We start from the raw sequence: 19,738 nt of genomic DNA, 5'->3' as shown, positions 1-19,738 counted from the left end.
ATATGTGTCATCCTGCTGTTACTTTTTTTTTTTTAACATGAGTTCTTTATGAGAAATGCTCTATTTCTAAAACCAAGCAAGGCTGTGCTAGCTCAGGAGGGGAACTTCCCAGAACCCTCCAGGCTTCATGGAATTGAGTCTGGAAACACCTAAGAGGAGGGAGATCGGTGTTGCCTGAGGAAGGATGAGATTCTGAAGTCAGAGGAGTGGAGATTTTCCCGGTTGAGCGAAGACCAAAGTTGGATCTAACCCTGGAATGCAGCACATATATTTCTTAGAAAGCTGGCTCTTGCTTCCAGTGATTTCTGTAAATTGGAAGTTGGGGGGCGGTGTTTATAAAAGTCTATGATTATAAACAGGAAGGCTCTGTAATCACATTGAGAAGTGAGTAGTTCTCCTGGTAACCTTAGGTTTGAGGTGCATTGAGAATATCTTCATGTTTCTATGAATGGTGTAAAAACCCAGGCTGCAGATCAGGATTTTGGAAGCCATCTCTACGTAGGTGGTAAACTAAGGTGAAGTCATTACTTTCAGACTCACCAAGCCCACTACCAGTATGATTCTTAAGTCAGATCTCCATGGTGCCCAGAAAAGATTCTTCTTCTTCAAGACTGTGGAAGCAATCAGAAATAATTCCAAATGTCTACATCCTTTCAACAGGAATGAAGGAGTTTGGCTCTTGATGTCTTTTCTTTAAGATTTTTAAGTCTCAACGGCTGAAGGGTCATGGCTGGCATTTCTTTCTGTTAAGAATTTCGGATTTGGGAAAATTGGAGAGCCGCCAGCATTGGAGAATTGTTTGAGTTCAAATTAGATCTGCTTGCAATAAAAATTATTATTGGAAAAGATGCTTGTATGAATCCGGTGGCTGGCATACACAAACATCGATTTAGGTCATTTCTGGCAGTTATTGAACATAAGATTGAAATGAAGAGATTGTTCATCTGTCTAAGAGACTAGCAGGGTGATGGGGTCAGATCCCAGCACGACTATTTAACCTCCTGTTTGATTTGCAGCTTGAAACAAAGCTACGTGTCTCACAGAATATCCTGCTACTCCATATTCTTAACACATCCTTTAGCTGACTTGACCTTGAAAGAACACCTAAGACCCAATAGATGTTTCTATTTTAATATGTGCATTTGCTTAATTCTGTTTAATATGTGGGATCAGTATCTCTACGTAGTACGAAAGAAAGCACTTTGAAATATAATAGTACTAAATAGTTCTAAAATTCTTTAGCATTTGCTTGCTTTAGTATTTATTTCCTAAAATACTAAATGGTATAGTATTCAGAATAATACTATTTAGAAATAATAGCACTGAACCCACCTGCCTGAGCATGTTCTCTGAGCTGGTATTTTGACATGGAGTTGAAAAATGTTAGTTTGATTTTGATATTAAGTGATAAAGACCTTGTACCCATATGCATTATCAAAAAAACTGGGGGCGGAGCATAACATGATATTTTCTATAATACGGTAAACCAGAATGTTTGTTATCCATTGACTTTGGGCCTGGTGACTCAGAGAGATAGATGAGCTATTTCTGTTAAGCACCAAACTTTATTCTAGTGTGAAAAGCTCACCCACTTAGATATGATTCATCCAATCTGAGTAGGGATGAAAATTGTAACTGTGGGATTTAGCTGTGAACACCCACAGTTGGCATGTTAATTCTTTGCTTTTACCTAATATGATATTCTGTTCCTGATCTCCATGGGCTTGTGTGCAGATATTTGAGTGCCATGGTGCATGCCTGTCATCCCAGTGGTTGGGGAGGCTGAGGCAGGAGGATCTCCAGTTCAAAGCCAGCCTCAGCAAAAGTGAGGGGCTAAGCAACTCAGTGAGACCCTGTCTCTCAATAAAATACAAACCAGAGCTGGGGATGGGGCTCAGTGGTCAATGCCCCTGAGTTTAATCCCCACTACCGCCCCCCCAAAAATAGGCATATGTTTATAGTATGTCAGATTTATCTTTTGTGAGTTGATTTTACTTTAAAAATCCAAAGGTGGTTCCCAAGCACCAAATCAGTTGTTAATTTCTCCTTGGATCACGCAAACAACTACCCTTGTACATTCTTGTCAAGTACCGGGACCTGGGGGCCCTGATGGAAGGGACAGAACCTGCAGCTGCAGTGTCTCACGTAGGAGGAGTTTGCAAAATCCTCTCAGGCCCTTCCTTCCCTGCCTGCCCCACCTCCTTTATTTGGAGGTGGCAAGGTTTTTATCTTCCTGCTTTCCATGTTTGAAAGAAAGTCATGCATCAGGCCCAAGTGTTGCAGAGAAATCCATAACCCCAAAATCTCTCATCTCTGCCTGTGGTTTTGAAGTTTCCTTTTTGAACTTCAACTTGACATTGCTTCATAATGTACATTCGCCCTGCCATTTTTTTTTTTTTTCCTTCCCTCTCCTCACTCTCTTTCAAAAGTTTGGCTTCATTGTTAATATTCCACGTGGATTCCTGGGACTTTTCTTGTTTGCTTTGTTTTCGGGGACTCTGCAGGGGGTGAATGAGAATCAGGCACCCAGCTGCCTTGAGGCCTATGCGGGTTGTGCAGTGGGTTCTCCAGCGGAGATCTGGAAGGGTGTTCTTTTGAGCTGCTTCTGCCTCAGCAGCGGGGAGGAGGAGCAGTGGAAGACGGGCAGCTCTTTCAAGGATGTGGGTTATAACCCTTCATTCAAGCTAATGCTTGTTGACGTTACGACTTTGTTTTTGAAGTCGACCCTTTTGACCTCCCGTATTACGCAGCCATGCATCATCCCCATCAGCAGAGACTCTGTGAAACAGTCTGGCTCTTTGAAAAAACATGAAATGGCTCCTGGATGGGAGAAGGAGAGAGCCGCTGTATTCAAGGACCTGGAGACCTCTGCTGGTTAAGGGAGTGGCTGAGCGCATTCCACTTATGCTTGTTACTGAGAAGGCAGGAGGGCTTTGGCCTCAGCACCAGCAATTTCCTTTTGAGTTCAGTGCCCGGTGATCTGAAGGCTGGCTGAATGGAGATTACTGGGGTCAAGACAGCTAAAGGGCATGTTAAGAATATTCAGCGTCGTCTTCTAACTTAGCCCTGATTTCGGCTCCGAGCAGGTGGACATCCGTGGGCGTTGCCCTATAGAAACCACCTAGCAACAGATAACTTCCAGATGACAGCCATGTTGTCTTGTACATGACTTTGGGCAAAAGGTCTTCTACCTGCTTCTTTTTTTTTTAAACTGGGAAAACTGTCTGATTTTTTTAAAAAAAATTTTTGTTTTTTATTTTTACAGACTGCATTTTGTTTCATTGTACTCAAAGGGGGTACATCATTTCGTTTCTATGGTTGTGCACGGTGTAGATTCACACCATTCGTGTAATCATACATGTACATAGGGTCATGATGTCTGTCTCATTACACCATTTTTCATACTCCTCTCCCTCTCATTTCCCTCTACGTAATCTAAAGTTCTTCCATTCTTCTCTCACGCTCCACACACACCCATTACATATCATCATCCACTTATCAGGGAAAACATTCGGCCTTTGGATTTTGGGAATTGGCTTAATTCACTTAGTATGATATTCTCCAATTCCATCCATTTATTTGCAAATGCCATAGCATTATTATTCTTTATGACTAAATAATATTCCATTGTGTATACATACCTGCTTCTTATTATAGTTAACAGCATCAATTGCGCTGGAGGGAAGATTTGATATTTATGAAGACTTTTTATGGAACATGTCTTCATGTCCCTGGAGAACAAGGAAGACAAAAAAAAATTAATTTCCGTAGAAAAGCTTAGAAACCATGGTACAGTTTGTCTGGTGGGGTGGAGGGCAGCCGTGGGCAGGGAGAGGATTTCAAGCTGCTTTGAATTCTTGTGTGAGACTGTGGACAGCTCTTGGTTGCCTAAGAAGGTTTGGTTGAGATCAAGACTCAGAGAGGTGGGCTTCCCAGGCTGTACTGCTGCAGTCCTGGAATCTGGAATCAGTGTGGAATCTGTCAGTAATAAACAATAATAATAGCCTTGAAGGAGACAGGAGTCCCCGAGTTTGTCTGCACGACACTCGGGAGTGAAGTGTGTTCATTGGAGACGGGCCAAGCTACTCTAAGAAAGGAGACCCCAAAATTACAGGGGCTTGAATGAATTTATGTTGCTTTCACATTGCTCTGTCCCAAAAAAAATAAGCAAGTGGGTCTAAGGCAGCTTTTCCTCAAGGTCATTCAAGGTGAAGAGGGGTCCTCTGTCTCACATAGCCTCTATTTCCATGCCCCTGGCTGGTTTCAGTTGTGATTGTTTTCCGGTGAGTGTGAAGGGACAAGAAGAACCCAGGGCTGGTATATTTTAATAAATAACTGGGAAATTGTTCCCTCCACTTATATTCCCGTACCGTGGCAGGAACTGGGGCTCGCGGTTACCTCTTGCTGCAGGGCAATCTGGAACAGGTGGTGTGAATGGAGAATTCTGGAGCCCTGTCAGACGTGGTGGGATGGTGGTGAAGGGTTCCTCCTTCTAAAAGGGATGATATTAATAATAATAATAATAACAACAACAACAACAACAGATGCATAAGGGAGAGGGACAGTTAATTCTGACCCAAGGATTATGGAAGTTTTATCCATTCTTCTCATTAATGATCAAAAATATGGACCCCAGGGTCTGGGCTTGTGGCTCAGTGGTAGAGCTCTTGCCTAGCATGTGTGAGGCCCTGGGTTCGATCCTCAGCACCACATTTAAGTATATGAATAAAATAAAGGTCTATTTAAGTATATGAATAAAATAAAATAAATATGAATAAAATTTTTTTTAAGATATGGAGCACAATCACAGAGTGTTCAAAGTAGGGTACTGATGCCCTGTGTAAGCTCATGGCCCATAAATGACAGAGGCAGGGGACAGGGAGCAGACCTCCGATCAGCCAGCTTTCCTTCACTCTGCAGCGAGGTCTGTCTGTGGATCGGGCACTGGAGGGCCCGTTTTCTGGGTATGGAGCTGGCCCCCGGGTTACAGAGGAGTCTGGGTTTTAGAGTTTCCTTGGAGACTGCGGACGTGCAGTTTGGACAGTCAGGGGCTAGTTGTGCAGGTTAGGACTTTAACTTAGGAAAGTGGTTGTGTAAAGGTTGAAACTCTGTGTTCCCTGGGGAGACAGGAGTCCAGATTCCAAGTGAGGAGTACTCAAATCTCGCCCCTTGCTTTTCTTTCTCTAGAATCCATTGTTTCCCAGAGTTTCAATTTTCTCTGTGCCTCCTTTTAGAACTAGTCCACAATGGGGGAAGGTCAAAGGTCAGGGCCCAGCAGTCAGTATCTGCCTCCTTCCTTCAAGATGCACTGGGGTTTGGAAGGGGTTGTGGTGGAGACGCTGGGGATGAACCCGGGAAGGGGCGAGAGAGTGCTCTGCCCTCTCAGGGCCCACTGTTACTGGGTAAGGGTAAACGGGGAGAGGTTTTGTGTTTGGCCAATCTCCCTCCCACCACCCAAGCCACACTGTCCCTCCGTTTTTCTTGGGGAGCTGTCTGGTAGGAATATGATTTTCCATAACCCTTCACCCCCTAGACTTCTACCTAGCCCTGTTTCTTTTGCATAACATCTGGAAATGGAATTTTGTTAAACGTCTTATGTTGCCCTTTGATGGCGGATGATAAAAACAGATTGAGCAGACACCCAGTTTATGCCTGTTCCTTGCTTTCTGAATCGCTATAGCTCAACCTAATTGGATCCAAAAAATAAATGATATCCACGTGGCCATGGAAGAAAATGTGTTTTGGGAATGTAAAGCCAACGGGAGGCCCAAGCCGACGTACAGGTGGCTGAAAAATGGCGAACCCCTGTTAACTCGGGTAAGCAAATGCAGGGTCATCGGGTGCGGGTATTGACGGTGATGTTTAATGTGGCCTCGTTGCTATGGAGACCGGAGCTAAATGCCATTAATAGTGGGAAGAGTGAAAGCAAACGCAGTTGACATATAGAAATCCGACCCACATCTGGTTCTCCACGTTGGGGTGGGGCACTGCCACTAAAGCTCTGGTCATCCCAGTGGACAGCTGTGGCTTTGCAAGGGGAAGGTCACACAGAAGGTCTGGAACACGCCCTTTTGCTCAGATAGAGAGGAAGGTACTTAGGTCCCTGTATCCTGTGCAGGGCCAGCATCAGACTGATTCAGGAATTTCCATCTAAACGGAATCAGATCCTGGCCGGGAACTCTGAACGAATCCAGGATGGGCCCCGAGGTTCTTAGAATGAGGAACGAGTGTATCCGATTTAATGTTCCTTTTGGTGTTTTCCTCCTCAACCTCAAATGTGAACTGGAATTTGACACTTTCCTCAGGCACCAAACCACGAGCCAGTTTTTCACAGTCAGATGTTTTACCCCCAAAGGACACCTAGAAAGATGCCGGCCCCGGGCAGCCGGAAGAGAAAGGGGACCGGTTGTCCTCGCTGGCCCTTCTCCGGCACCTCCTCCCCCGGTGGCTGGAAGGGTTCCTGCTGGTCCAGAAGGACTCTCAGTTACAAAGGCCAAACTCAGACACGTTGCTGGAGTGCAGATTCCCAGGTGACCGGCATGATCCTCCCTCTGTCTCACGCAGGGGGACATGGATGCTAGATTTGAGAGGAGGAGATCTTTTTGATTCTTGCAGAAATGGATTTGCGAGTTGCACACCTTCGGGGTGACCAGTGACCAGGGTCTCTGGAGGCACACGTGGTTTTTGCTTCTTCTGATAGGCTCCCCGTGGATGGTCCTGACCTCCCATTGTACCACCGAAAGCAATTGAAGACAGGAACGTTAAATTGTGACTATGCATTTAGGGGTCAGTCTCAACGGATATGAAATATGTGCTTCCGCTTCACCCAAGAAGGTTATCATCGTGGGAACATCCAAAGGGTCGCCTGCTTGTAATTTGAATGTTCACCCCAACTTTCCTCAGTGAACACAAAGCCTCAGAGTCAAAACGCATTTACATTTCAAGTTCATCTACTTAGAGGGGATATTAATCTGAGTGGTTTCGTGATTAGATCAATGAGAACTCAAGAGAATCCTACAATTTAAATTCCATTTACCAACTGATGTCCTGGTTGTTCCATTTAGCATCTGACCTGCCACAAATTTAGTTGACAGATAAATAGATCATGTTATGTAAATTGCTTAGATGCTGGCTATTTTCTTCCCATTAAGTCCCCTTGATATAACACGTAGCAAAATTGCCTTAAGGTCTCCCTTGTAGAAGGTCATTGTTTTTGCATTCTTCTTTTCTTTCACAGGATAGAATTCAAATCGAGCAAGGAACGCTCAACATAACAATAGTGAATCTCTCAGATGCCGGGATGTATCAGTGTGTGGCAGAGAATAAACATGGAGTTATCTTTTCCAGTGCGGAGCTTAGCGTCATAGGTGAGTCTTATATATATATATATTTTTTTTTTTTTTTTTTTTTTTTTTTTTAGTACTGGGAATTGGGCCCAGGGGTGCTTTACCACTGAGCCACATCCTCAGTTCTTTTTATTTATTTTTTTTATTTTGAGAAAGGGTATCACTGAGTTGCTTAGGGCCTCACTAAATTGCTGAGGCCAAGCTTTGGGCTTATGATCCTCCTGCCTCAGCCTCCTGAGTCGCTGGGATTACAGACTTGTGCCTGGCTCAACATAAAATTTTGAGATGCTGCAAACATTCAGACCATAGCACTAAGCCAAGTTGAAAATGGCTGATTCCAACTGTGCTTAACTTCAAAACAATAAAGGCTCATCAATAAATGGCACAGATAAAAAAAAAAAAAAAAAAAGTAGTACAAATAGTTAAGTCTTGCAGGAATTGAGGATGGGGAGTTTGGGTAATGGACCATCTAAGCCTTACACAGTTTAGATCTGGACAGACAGAGAAGAGGACCAGAACTGTTCCCAATTAGAATGAAATGAACCAAGCAAAGACTCAGAGTTACAAACTTCACAGGGTTGTTTTCCACACATTCTGAACATTTTTCCAAAATCTGGGTTCAGATGCACAAACCATGTTCAGACAGAGTTGAAAACTGAGAAATAAAGATGGAAAAATAATTAATGACCACATGCAGAGATTCTTTTTATTTTTAATTTTTTAAATTCATTATAATTAGTTATACATGACAGTGGGATGCATTTATACATTTTGATAGATCATACGTAAGTGGAGTGTCATCTCTCATTTTTCTGATTGTACATGTTGCAGGATCACATGGGTCATGCAGTCATATACGTACATGAGGTCATAATGTCTGTTTCACTCTACTCTCCTTCCTACCCCCATACCCCTTCCCTTCCTTCACTCCCCTCTACCTAATCCCCAGAAACCCTTATTGTGAATTAGCGTCCGCATATCAGAGAAAACGTTCAGCCTTTGGTTTTTTGGGATTGGCCTACTTCGCTTAGCATAATATTCTCCAGCTCTATCCATTTACCAGCAAATGCCATAATTTCATTCTTCTTTAAGGCTGAATAATATCCCATCATAGATACACATAAATCACATTTTATTTATTCATTCATCTGTTGAATGTCACGAAGGTTGGTTCCATAGATTGGCTACTGTGAATTGAGCTGCTATAAACATTGAATGATAAACTTAGAAGTTCCCTCTTAAATATCCCTTTAGCCTTTGAGGAAGCACCTATCCACATATTTCAAGTGAGTTGAAAGACAACTAAGTGTTGATCTGGTAAATCTCTGAAACCTCTCTTAAGTGAATGAGGGAGGTGTTTGACTCTTTGAAAGGACACATGAATTCATACTGGTGAACTTTGGTAAGCTATTTCCACAAGACAGGATAGTGATAATTTGGTTCTTTGGGCTCAAACAAGCAACATGTTCTTATGTGTGTTCAAGTCATGACGAGGTTCAAAATGGTAAGAAACAAAATGGAAGAAATGCTTTTCTGTAGGGAAGGAAAACATGTGTTGGTTCCAGGTGTGGGTCAGCTCTTAGCCTCCCCTGCCCCACAGAGGAGATTCCCTTGAATACTTTGTAGTAGCTCTGCAGTCATGAATTAAAGATAGTGAGGAAGCACATATTGAATAGGTTTTTCCCTTGATCGTGTTTCCTATGTTCTGCCTGGGTATTTAATGGACACGTAACTTATGTATATTTAATGGATTTAAATGATTAAATGATTAAGCTACGTGCCGGGTGATGTACTCACTGGGTGGGCAGATGCTATAGAGAGACGTTTATCTTGAAATCTGTGTTAGTAGGGCCAATTACCACTCATCAGATAGAAATGTCTTTGTGACTGACCTATTTTCAATTAGCAATTTATGATTTGCCAAGATGACTCTTCCCAGATCTTTCTGGTAGGAGCCTGTTTTGTGGATGAGGTTCGCTTAGGTGACCCAGTCCTGTGGGCACCCCTGGGGTGCTGCGGATTCCCGGAGTGAGACCCGTCCTTCCCTCCCTCTCTTCACTCCTGAGGGTGGAATGGAATTGGAGAGAATACAATCCTGTAATCGGGGGAAAGTTGAATCTTCTATAAACAACTTAAAATGTAGGGGTAACTGTCTAAGTCAGGTCCGCATGAGCAACAAGACTTCTCTGTTCTTTCCATTCCTGGGTAATACTTGTGTCCACTTCAGTGACCATGTTGGTGATTGGAATTGCTGATCACAATGCCAAATTGGAGATTCTTGGTCACGCTGGTCCTAAGAATACTGATGGCGTGTGTCTGGTTGTGACGTAGAACATATCTAAGGTCTCAAAGCAAGGCTTCAGAAACCTGCCATTCCCTGAAGGCGTGTTCTCCAGGAAAAATCTGGAAAAGGAGGTAGAAGAGGGGAGAGGAGGCGCTGAGAAGTGGGTCTCATCCTGAAAAGAGAGTTTTCAGACATAAATGGCATCTCAGAGGCAGGTGGAGAGGCTGGCCTTATTTCAATATCCTCCGCAGTTAGTCCTTGGGCTGCCTCTTTGGTGGTGGAGGGGAGAAGACAGGAGGAAGGAGAGAGAGGGAGAGCAAGTCTTCCACAGTGAGGCTCCCAGAGAAGGGGGCAGCTGGGGAGAGCAGAGAGAGTCTGCATAAAAATACTGATAACGTTCTCTGCAGAGAAATGGTTGTGCCCGCCAAGATTTGGGTACTTTTCCCAGCTTAGGGTCATAAAAGTTGCTGTAACTATTGGGCAATTTTGGTTTTACCATGGACAAACTCTCCCTCAGAGCCAGTGGTCTCTATCTGGGAGTCCTTCGGATATGACCTGACTTTGCCATGGCTGTATACAGTACAGAAGTCACTTCTGTCTTGAAGAAATTATTATTATTATTTTTTTGAACTGACACATTAAAAACAAAGAAAATTTTACCTAGCCATGTGACATTTCAGTATATCACATACTCTATCATGTTTAAATCAGGTTAAACGGATCTCTGTCCTCAAACGTGTAGCGTTTCTGCATGGTGAGTCCTTCAACAACCCGCACCCTTGAGAGGCACAGCACCTAGTCTTGTCTGTAGCAACCCTGATGTGCATTCGGACTGTCTTTCTTCTGTCCAGCTCTAACTCACTGCCTGTTGATCAGTCTTTCCCCATCCCGCTACCTTCCTGTTCTCCTCCGCCTCTGCTACCCGCCATCGCTCTGTATCCCGAGGAAGTTTTATCTAATGGCTTAGTATTATGGGATTCTCCAGGCCTGCATGGCAAGAGGGCATCTGACCCTGGCCGGGAGCTCCAAGAGCATCGAGTAACTGATGTTCCAATTAAAGGGAGGTGCAGGGTTGAGCAATTATCCAGTTAATTTGGCATTTATCCAGATGATTGGCTCCCAAATTAGAAAACCATTAAGGCTAAACTCAAAGTTATTTCAGAGGGACTTTTCACAAGTACTCATGTGCATCTCAATCAGATTTCTCCACCGCCTCGTTGAGCCAGATTACAACATAATCAAACGTGCTGACTGTGATCAGCATCTAATGAGAGGACAAATGCCTTTCTTCCCCCAAATGTAGTCATCTGTGCAGACGCTTTACTTAAATCATCATGGAGAGGTGAGCTGTGCCCTTGGATCTGAAATTCAAATTTGATGCCTTTAACAAGTTCCTGAGCCTACCCTTACCGGTAAAGCCCTGTGCAAATCTAAGTATTTGTAGCACTATTGGAAGTTTTTGCTCTCGGTAACTAGTATCCATCCCCAAGCCCTGAATCGCACGTAGCTACAGAATCACCAGTAGCTACAGAATCACCAGTACATCCCATTTCTGTGATTGTCAAATTTTGCTGCAGGTTATGTTCTTCTGGGGAACTTTTTAGCACTCTGATTCTGTAGCGTATTCCATTATGAACTAATCCAATCTCTAAGCCTGGGACCCAGGAATTAGTCCTTAAAAGCTTCCCACAGTGTGACTCCAATGAACACCATTATTTGGGAAGTACAGCTGTGTTTATTCAGATCAGAAAGTCACTGAATTTGCCTAACGAATCAATTCTCAAACTTGACCATGCATCTGAATCATCCTAAGAGACATGCTAAGATGGATTGCTGAGCCCTCTCCGAGGATTTCTGTTATGGTAGTTCTAAGATGAGACCTGAGAAGGCCCATTTCTAATAGATTGCCAGGTGATACTGATGTTGCTAGTCCAAGATCATGCCTTGAGAACCACTATCCTAAAATAGGAAATCTATTCTACCCAGAATGTTTTTGTCAATCTGAATATACTCTACCTAGTGAAAATCCTAATTAGGATCAAAACTCTGGATCAGAAATTCCCCTATACAAGGGAAATCTAGGCACCAAGATGGTAGCATGACTGAATGCACCATTTCACCAAGTCACTGACTAGCAATGGGCACAGGGATGACTTTATAGGCAACCACGTGAGGATTAGGCTGAAGTGTTGCATGGTGGGGCTCTGGTCACTAAAAGCTAACCCAGCGGGGTACATGGAAAACAGAGAAATAAGTATCATGATATTCCTACATCAGTTCCCCCGAACAAATACCATGAGTTCGAGTTTAAATTGTAACTCAGAAACGCAGCCCAAGGCATCTCTGAGGATTGATGGACACACTGCCCTATAACCAACTCTCTCTGAAGGCATTCTCCATCTTGAAATCCACAATCCTTTACATGAAGAGATTTCCAATGAATTATTCTTAAAATGTAGCACCCTTCCCTCAAAAGCAGAAAAGTTCAGTTCTTTTAGTGCAGAACCGAAGTCCTTTATCCACCTCTTCTTTATGTTGCCCGATCTTCCTTTTCTTCCAGAAATCCAGGGTAAATTTAACCCTGTTGTCTTAATTCTAGTGAGATTGTTTCCTGCCTTTCTTCTGTTTGACTTCCCTCATATTTTAAGTGTGTTTGTTTCTTCATATCTTTTACCATTATCCACCTCGAGTATCTTTAAATTAGTGAATAAATTAAGTGAAATGAAGTAATTATTTTTTCCCTCTACCTCCTTCTGGCAACAAATTAATTACATTTTGGTGATCAGGCCTAGGGTGTATGATAATTGACATTCAAGAAGATTTACAAGCAATGTCAGCAAGACTATAGGCTGGGAAGCCCCCAACCCTCTTCCCTCAGTGGAAACTCTGACTTCACAACAATACATGCACTGATTGCTTTGTGACATATCCAGAACCAATTGAGAGGTTTCTGCACTGTAGTCCAGGATAAAGCTAACCACATCAAAACACAGAGGAAAATTATGTCACTTAGTACTACAGCACCTCCTTCTACCCCAGAATAACATCTAGAAAATATTCCCAACCCTGACTTTCCCCTGGGAGGTAAAGAGAAGAATGGAAAGTTCATTCCACATTGTGACTTTTGAGGGAACAGTCAAAGAGAATGGTTTCTGTTTGTACCTAAATCTAAGTGTTAATAGGAACCAGGCATCAGGTAGGAAGCACACCGAGGAAAAACATTAATATCTTATCTTGTTCTGGAATCAGTCAGCGAGCTGTACAACACACATTGCAGGGAACTCTGGTGCCACAACTTGCTTACAGCCCCAGAGAGACCACAACAATGCATAAACGTGCCCAAGGAGCTGCAGAGCAGAAACTGGCACAGCTCTTCAGGAAATCACACATGAAAGCCCAGAGAGGACTCATCCCTAGGAAAGGCTTAAGAAGACTCCAGACTCTCTGGCTGAGTCAACTGGTGAAATTCCTCTCTGTAAGAAACCAGATCACCAGGACTGGGAGAGCTGACTCATTTTTCAAATGCCAGAGTCCCAACAGAAGATAACAAATCATACATAGGAAAATGGCCTTTTTCAAAAGAATCATTTAAAATCTCCAGAAATTCTAAAGAAACAGAGACACATCAATTACCAGATAATTCAATTTAATGATATTTTTTTCAATGCTCAATGAATTTTCTTAACAAAGCAGAGATAACAAATTAAATCAGGAAAGTGATGCATGGGCAAAATGAGAATACCAGCAGACACAGAAGATGAAGAACTCCTGCTGCCCCCAAAAGTCTGGTGCTGAATAGCACTATAACTGAATTGAAAAATCCACTAGAGGACTCAGTCGCCAGGCAGAAGAAATAATCAGCATAATCAAGGACAGAACATTAGAAATTATTGAGGCAGAGGAATAGAAATGGAAGGGGAGGGAGGGAGGGAGGGAGGGAGGAAGGAAGGAAGGAAGGAAGGAAGGAAGGAGGGAAGGAGGGAGGGAAGGAAGGAAGGGAGGGAGGAAGGAAGGAAGGAAGGAAGGGAGGGAGGGAAGAAAGGAAGGAAGGGAGAGAAAGAGGTGAATAAAGACTATGGGACTTATGGTACAACATCTAGTAGAACAATATACATAATATGTAATTCACAGAAGGAAAAGAAAGACAAAAGAGGCAAAGAGCCTATTTGAATAATTAATGGCTGAATTTTCCCCAAATATGGGGGGAAATGAGTTTACAGATTTAAGAAGTTTGAAGAACTGCTGTTGATGTGAATCCAAAGAGATATACACTGAGACACACTATAATCATACTATCAAGATTCAGAGACAACTGATACATAGATGCTAACACACAATAAGGGCAAAGAATAGAAGTTCATTAGATGAGACCAAGGGGAATGGAGGGAAGAGAAAGGGTTGGGAATGGGAAAGACAGTGGAATGAATGTGACATCTCTTTCCCCTGTTCATATATGAATACACCACCAGTGAAACTCCACATCATGTACAACCACAAGAATGGGATCCCGATTAGAACACGTTATACTCCACTTATGTGTAATATGTCAAAGTACACTCTACTGTCTTGTATATCTAAAAAGAACAAATTAAAGAATTAATAAATTCAGAGACAAAAAGATACTATTGAAGATAGCAAGAAAAAAGGAGATGGAAGTAGTAATTAAAGTCTTCCAAACAAGAAAAGCCCAGGACCAGATGCCTCACTGGAGAATTCTACCAAGTATTTAAAGAAGAGCTAACACCTGTTTTCCTCAGACCTGTCCATAGATTTGAAAAAGGTGAAATACATCTAGCCTCATTCTGTAAACTCAGCATGATTAGCATTCACCTGTTACCACAGCCAAATAATGACACAAGAAAACTATAGACCAATATTGCTGAGAAATATTGATGTAAAAATCCTCAACAAAACTGTGTTCAGTTCCATTCAACCAACTGAGTTCAACAGAACAGTTAAAGGATTATCTACCATACCCAAGTGGAATTTATACCTAAATTGCAAAGATGGTTCAAGGTAAGAAAATCAATGTCACACACCACATTAATATAATAAAGGGCAAAAACCAAGTAATAATCTCAACTGATGAAGAGAAAAGCATTTGACAAACTTCAGTACCAAAAAGCTGAAGAAACTAAGACTAGAAGAAAGGTACCTCAACATAATAAATACCACATAGGGAAAGCCCACAGCTAACATATTCAGTCATGAAAACTGAAAGCTTAAGGAAAGGATGTCCATTCTTACCATTACTATTTGACTAGTACTGGAAATCCTAGACCAAGCAATTAGATAAGAAAACGAAACACCCTCAAAACTGGAAAGGGAAGATGATAAAATTAACTCTGTTTGCAAATGACATGATCTTATTTGTAGAAAACTCTAAAGTATCTACAACAAAACTATTAAATGAATAAATGATTTCAGAAAAGCAGCCAGATACAAAATCAACACCCTAAAAATAGTAGCATTTCTAAACTCTGACAATTACCAATCCAAAAAGGAAAGTATGGAAACCGTGCCTGTTCTGATAGCACCAGAAAGAATAAAACTGAGGAAAAAGCTTGATTAAGAAAGCAAAGAGTTACACACTGAGAACTACATCATGTTGCTGAAAGACAAGATACAAATAGAAAGGCATCCCATATTTGTGGATTGGAAGACCCAAAATTATTAAAATGCCCTTTCTGCCTCTAGCAATCTATAGATTCAATGAAATTCCTGTGAAAATTCCAATGCAATTCTATTTTTCAGAAATAAAATTTGTGTGTGGAATCCCAAGGGGCTCACAAATAACCAAACAATCTGGAGGAAAAACTGAAGTTGGAAAAACCATTTCCTGATTTCAAAAAACCCTCCAAAGTAGCAGTGATCAAGACTGTGTGCTACTGGCATTGAGATAGCTATATAGGTAGAGAACTGAAATAAGAGCCCAGAAATAAACTGGGGTGTATGTTACAGTTTAGATATGAGGTTTCCCCAAAAGTTCATATGTGAGGCCATGCAAGAATTTTCAAAGGCAAAATGATTAGATTACGAGAGGTGTAACAGTCAGTAGATTAATCCAATGATGGATTCCTAGGAGGTAGCTGTAGGCAGGCAGGGTGTGGCTGGAGGAAGCCGGTCTGTGACATTGAGGATTATATTCTGTCCCGGGTGAGAAGCTCTCCTCTCATGGTTGCCATGTCCTGAGCTGCATTTTTCCTCCACACCCTTCTGCCTTGATGTTCTGCCTCACCTTGGGTCCAGAGCTATAGAGTGGTCTGACCATGGACTGAACTTCTGAAACTGAGCTCACATAAATTTTTCCTCCTCTACATTGTTCTTGTAGGTATATTGGTCACAACATCACCAAGCTGATTAAATCAGTATATGTCGTCAAATGTTTTCTATAGAGGGTGCCAGGACTGTTCCTGGTGCAAAGTCAGTCTCTTCAACAAATGACAGGAGGGAAAGTGAATAGTCACATGCACAAGAATGAAGCCTGTACCTGGTACTGCAAACAAAGAAAAGATGCAAAATAGATTCAACATCTAAAGGAAAGACCCGAAACTATAAATTTCTAGGAAAACACATAGCTTCCAGATGTTGGATCTGGTGGTCATTTTTTAGCCATGACCCCCAAAGCACAGGCCACAAGCAAAAATAGATAAATGGAACTACAGAAAACTTAGGAACGTCTGTGTGGGTAAGCAAGCCACCCGCACAGTGGAAAGGCAACCTGTTGGATGGGACCAGGTATTTTCAAGCCATATGTCTGGTAAGGGGTTCAGGTCCAGAGTATGCCAAGAACAGAAGGCAACCCAGCTAAAAGTACATAGGGTACTTGAATGGGGTGTTTCTGCAATCAAAATCTACAAAGAGTCAACGAACATAGGAAAAGAGGCTCCGTGTCACGAATACATGGGGAGATCTTAATGAGATTTCACCTCATTCCCTTTAGGATAGCACTATTAATTACACACACACACACATACACACACACACACAGGAAATACTTATAAAGATGTGGGGCAAATTGGAAGCTTTATAATCTGCAGCAATAGCTCAATTGGAAGGGCATTAGACTGAAGAATTTGGAGCCGTTTCACACTGTTGGTGGGAAGGTAAAGGTTGAAGATGCTGTGGAAAGCAGTAAAATCTTCCTCTGACAATTAAAAATAATTACTCTATGGTTCAGCAATCCCCCTTCTTGGTATGTATCCAAAATAATTCAAAACAACATCATGAACAGATATTTTAGAAAGCTATGTTCATTGCAGCATTATTCCCAATAACCAAGAGGTGGAAGCAACCTAAATGTCCATAGACAGATGAATAGGTAAAATGTGTATGCATGCAGTGGAATATAACTCAGCCTTAAGAAGGAGTTCCTGTCATGTACTACAACATGACCAACGTTGAAGATACAGTGCTAAGTGAAATAAGCCCGTCACAAAGAAGCAAATGCTGCACAATGCCACTTAATGTGAGGTACCTAAAGTACTCAGGCATGAGGCCTGAAAGTCTGTGTTTTTAAAATATCCAAGGTGACATCAATGTTTCTTCTCCAAGGGAGTCACATTTTCAGGGGCAAATTTTTTTTCAAGTGTCAAATCCCCGGGTCCCTCCCATGGTGGGAGTTCAGGAGTATGTACAGCTAACAAGCTCCTCCAGGTGTATCTTATGAGCAGTTAAATTGAGAAGGGTGATCACTATCTCTTCTGTTGTTTCACTATTCAAGAGCATAACATGAAGCTAGAATTGGAAAAAGCTCCGTCAGTCATGAAAGCCAGTTTTTACCAGATTGGGAGCATTTGTGGCTATGACACCCCAGCCTCTTTTCTTTTCCAACATGAGAAGACTATAGCTCCTTTATGTTTCTAATGAAATTCATTTATACTTAGAGTAAGGACTGTTGCTTTACATCAGACCTTTTGATTCTGGTCGAAAATCAGCAGAAAGGCCAAATATGTGCTGTCTTTGCCTGCACAACTGTGTCCAGCTCCTTGAAGGAACACGATAAGCAAGAGATTGCTGTGACATAAATACAGCCCTTCTATGTTACACTGTGTTCTGGGAAGTATACATGTGTTGGGCAGAGCGTGTGTTAACTGAAGCCCTAAAGTGCTAGATGTCACATTGGAGGCAGTAGATTCTTTGAATAACATAAAGTCACCAAAGAAGTAGAAAGAAATTGAAGTTCTTATCTTCTCAACACTGGACCCAGTGTTGGGAGCACCTGGAGATGAAAAAAGTTGACCACGGTACTTGTGTGGAGTAAGGCCCAAGTCTAGGCCAAGCTGAACATCCAGAGCCTGCTTCCCCTGTTTCCTTCCTTGAAATGTGTGCTTTGGGGAAAGTGGTAGAAACACCAGAAGTTCATGCTTTTGTACTGACAGAAGCTAATTCTGCACGTCCTTCTCAACTCAGCATTCAGCAACTTCATGTTAGTCAGTTGTAGTCAGCCATGATGGAACTATTTACACCACAGAAATTGGCAAGCTCTACAAACCATTTTAGTTTTCTTGTTTTGTTTAGAGAACCAGCTAGTAAACATCTACCAGTTCAGATAATTTACAAGTATAAATAACCCAGATACTAAATCTTAGGTGATTCTGCTTCAGTAGGCTGAGGTCCAACTTCAAAGAGGATTGTGAATTGTTGACTTGATTGGATTAAGAGATGCTGATGATTAAGAGGCTTCTGGGTGTGTCCATGAGGGCGTGTCTAGGAATGATTGGCATGTGGGATAGCAAACTGGAGTGGAGACCCTCCCTCAGCATGGGCAGCTCCGCCCAATAGGATGGAATAAAAGCTAGAAGAACAAGGAAGGAGATGCAGTTGCAGCTTGGCTCTTCTTGAACTGGTTCTTGATCATTGCTGTGATCATCCAAGGATATCGGACTCTCACTTCTTCCCTCTTCCAAAGTGGACTCTGCCAGTGGTTCTTCAGGGAGTTTCCAGAAGCCTTGGTCTGGGACTAAGTAGCACTGCTGATCCCTCTTGTTCTGGGGCTTCCTCCTCTTGGGCTGCGCAGCTGCTGGTTCTTCCAGCTCTCCAGCTGCAGAGGCCACTGTGGACCATCCAGCTTCTGGTTGTAGAAGCCCATCTAATAAATCCTGTTTCATAATCACACTTCCTGTGGATTCTGTTCCTCCAGAGAACCCTGACTAATACAAGGATCAAGTATCCTCTGCACAAACCAGGAATTTCAGGAAACCATTAACAAGCCTGCTACAGGGAAGAAAAGGATATGGTATCCCAGCAGACAATCATGAGGAAGTCATTTCCTGTTTTAAACAGAATCCCTGAGTTCTCTCCTACAGCACATATTAGTTCAACAAATATTGATTAAATTTCACTTTGTGTGAAGTACTGTGCTAGGTCCCTACGGATGACACATATTGCCACTGTTGAGAAACTCAGGGTTTAATGACAGCAAAAGTGACCATTTCTTAACCACTGGTTTTTAGGATTTTTACCACCACGCTCTCTTCTGTTCACTCAGCAAAACTTCTGTCACGTAACAAAGTTACTCATAATCAAATATGACACCGCAATCATATATACTTCTTGCCTAACCAAGGACATGGATTTGTAGAAGGGATTAGGACACTGTGCCAGATACAATGGGATATCACTAATGTGGACTGATGTAAGAAGGTCAATGCAATTACAGATTTTTGGGTTTTTTTGAAATGCATGCTCTCTTTATCTAGATAGGATAGATCAAGGGCAGTTTGCAAGAATTTAGAAGCAAAAACCCTCCTTAAATTATTATAAGAATGATTTATAATCAACATGCTAATTATTGTATAAGACAGAATGTTTTAAAATAACTGTGCAGTGTTTTTCCTGGAAGAAAGTTTCTACCATGTACATAATTAATTTTTGGCTGTCCAAACCTTTCATAAAAATGAAAAGGCTTTGCACGATCCTTCTTGTTGGCAGAGAAAGTATTGAGAGATAGTGAGATGGTGTCTGTGCTCTCAAATATTTGGCAGCTATCATAAAGTCCACAATGCCAAACTTAAGAGGTAGTTCTTATCCACGCTAGGATATATTACTCAGTAATGAAAAGGAACTGTTGATACACCCAACAATTTGGACGTATCTCAAGAGCATC

At 42.1% G+C, this 19,738-nt stretch overlaps 1 protein-coding gene across 6 annotated transcripts in view; it reads left to right on the top strand.

Annotated features, from left to right (window-relative positions):
* The window catches only part of LOC306650301 (contactin-4), a 953,963-nt gene that overhangs the window by 791,817 nt on the left and 142,408 nt on the right, over positions 1-19,738 (top strand). For all 6 annotated transcript variants that reach the window (XM_079122191.1, XM_079122188.1, XM_079122189.1 and 3 more), the window contains 2 exons: positions 5,681-5,817; positions 7,238-7,367. In XM_079122191.1, the coding sequence (XP_078978317.1) occupies positions 5,681-5,817; positions 7,238-7,367 (267 nt within the window). The remainder of the gene's footprint in view (positions 1-5,680; positions 5,818-7,237; positions 7,368-19,738) is intronic.

The sequence above is a fragment of the Sciurus vulgaris genome (assembly GCF_902686455.1).
Source record: "Sciurus vulgaris genome assembly, chromosome: 19".
In the NCBI taxonomy this organism is placed as follows: domain Eukaryota; kingdom Metazoa; phylum Chordata; class Mammalia; order Rodentia; family Sciuridae; genus Sciurus; species Sciurus vulgaris.
The sequence above is the reverse complement of the archived record's forward strand: the minus strand, read 5'-3'. Positions and strand labels throughout refer to the sequence as shown.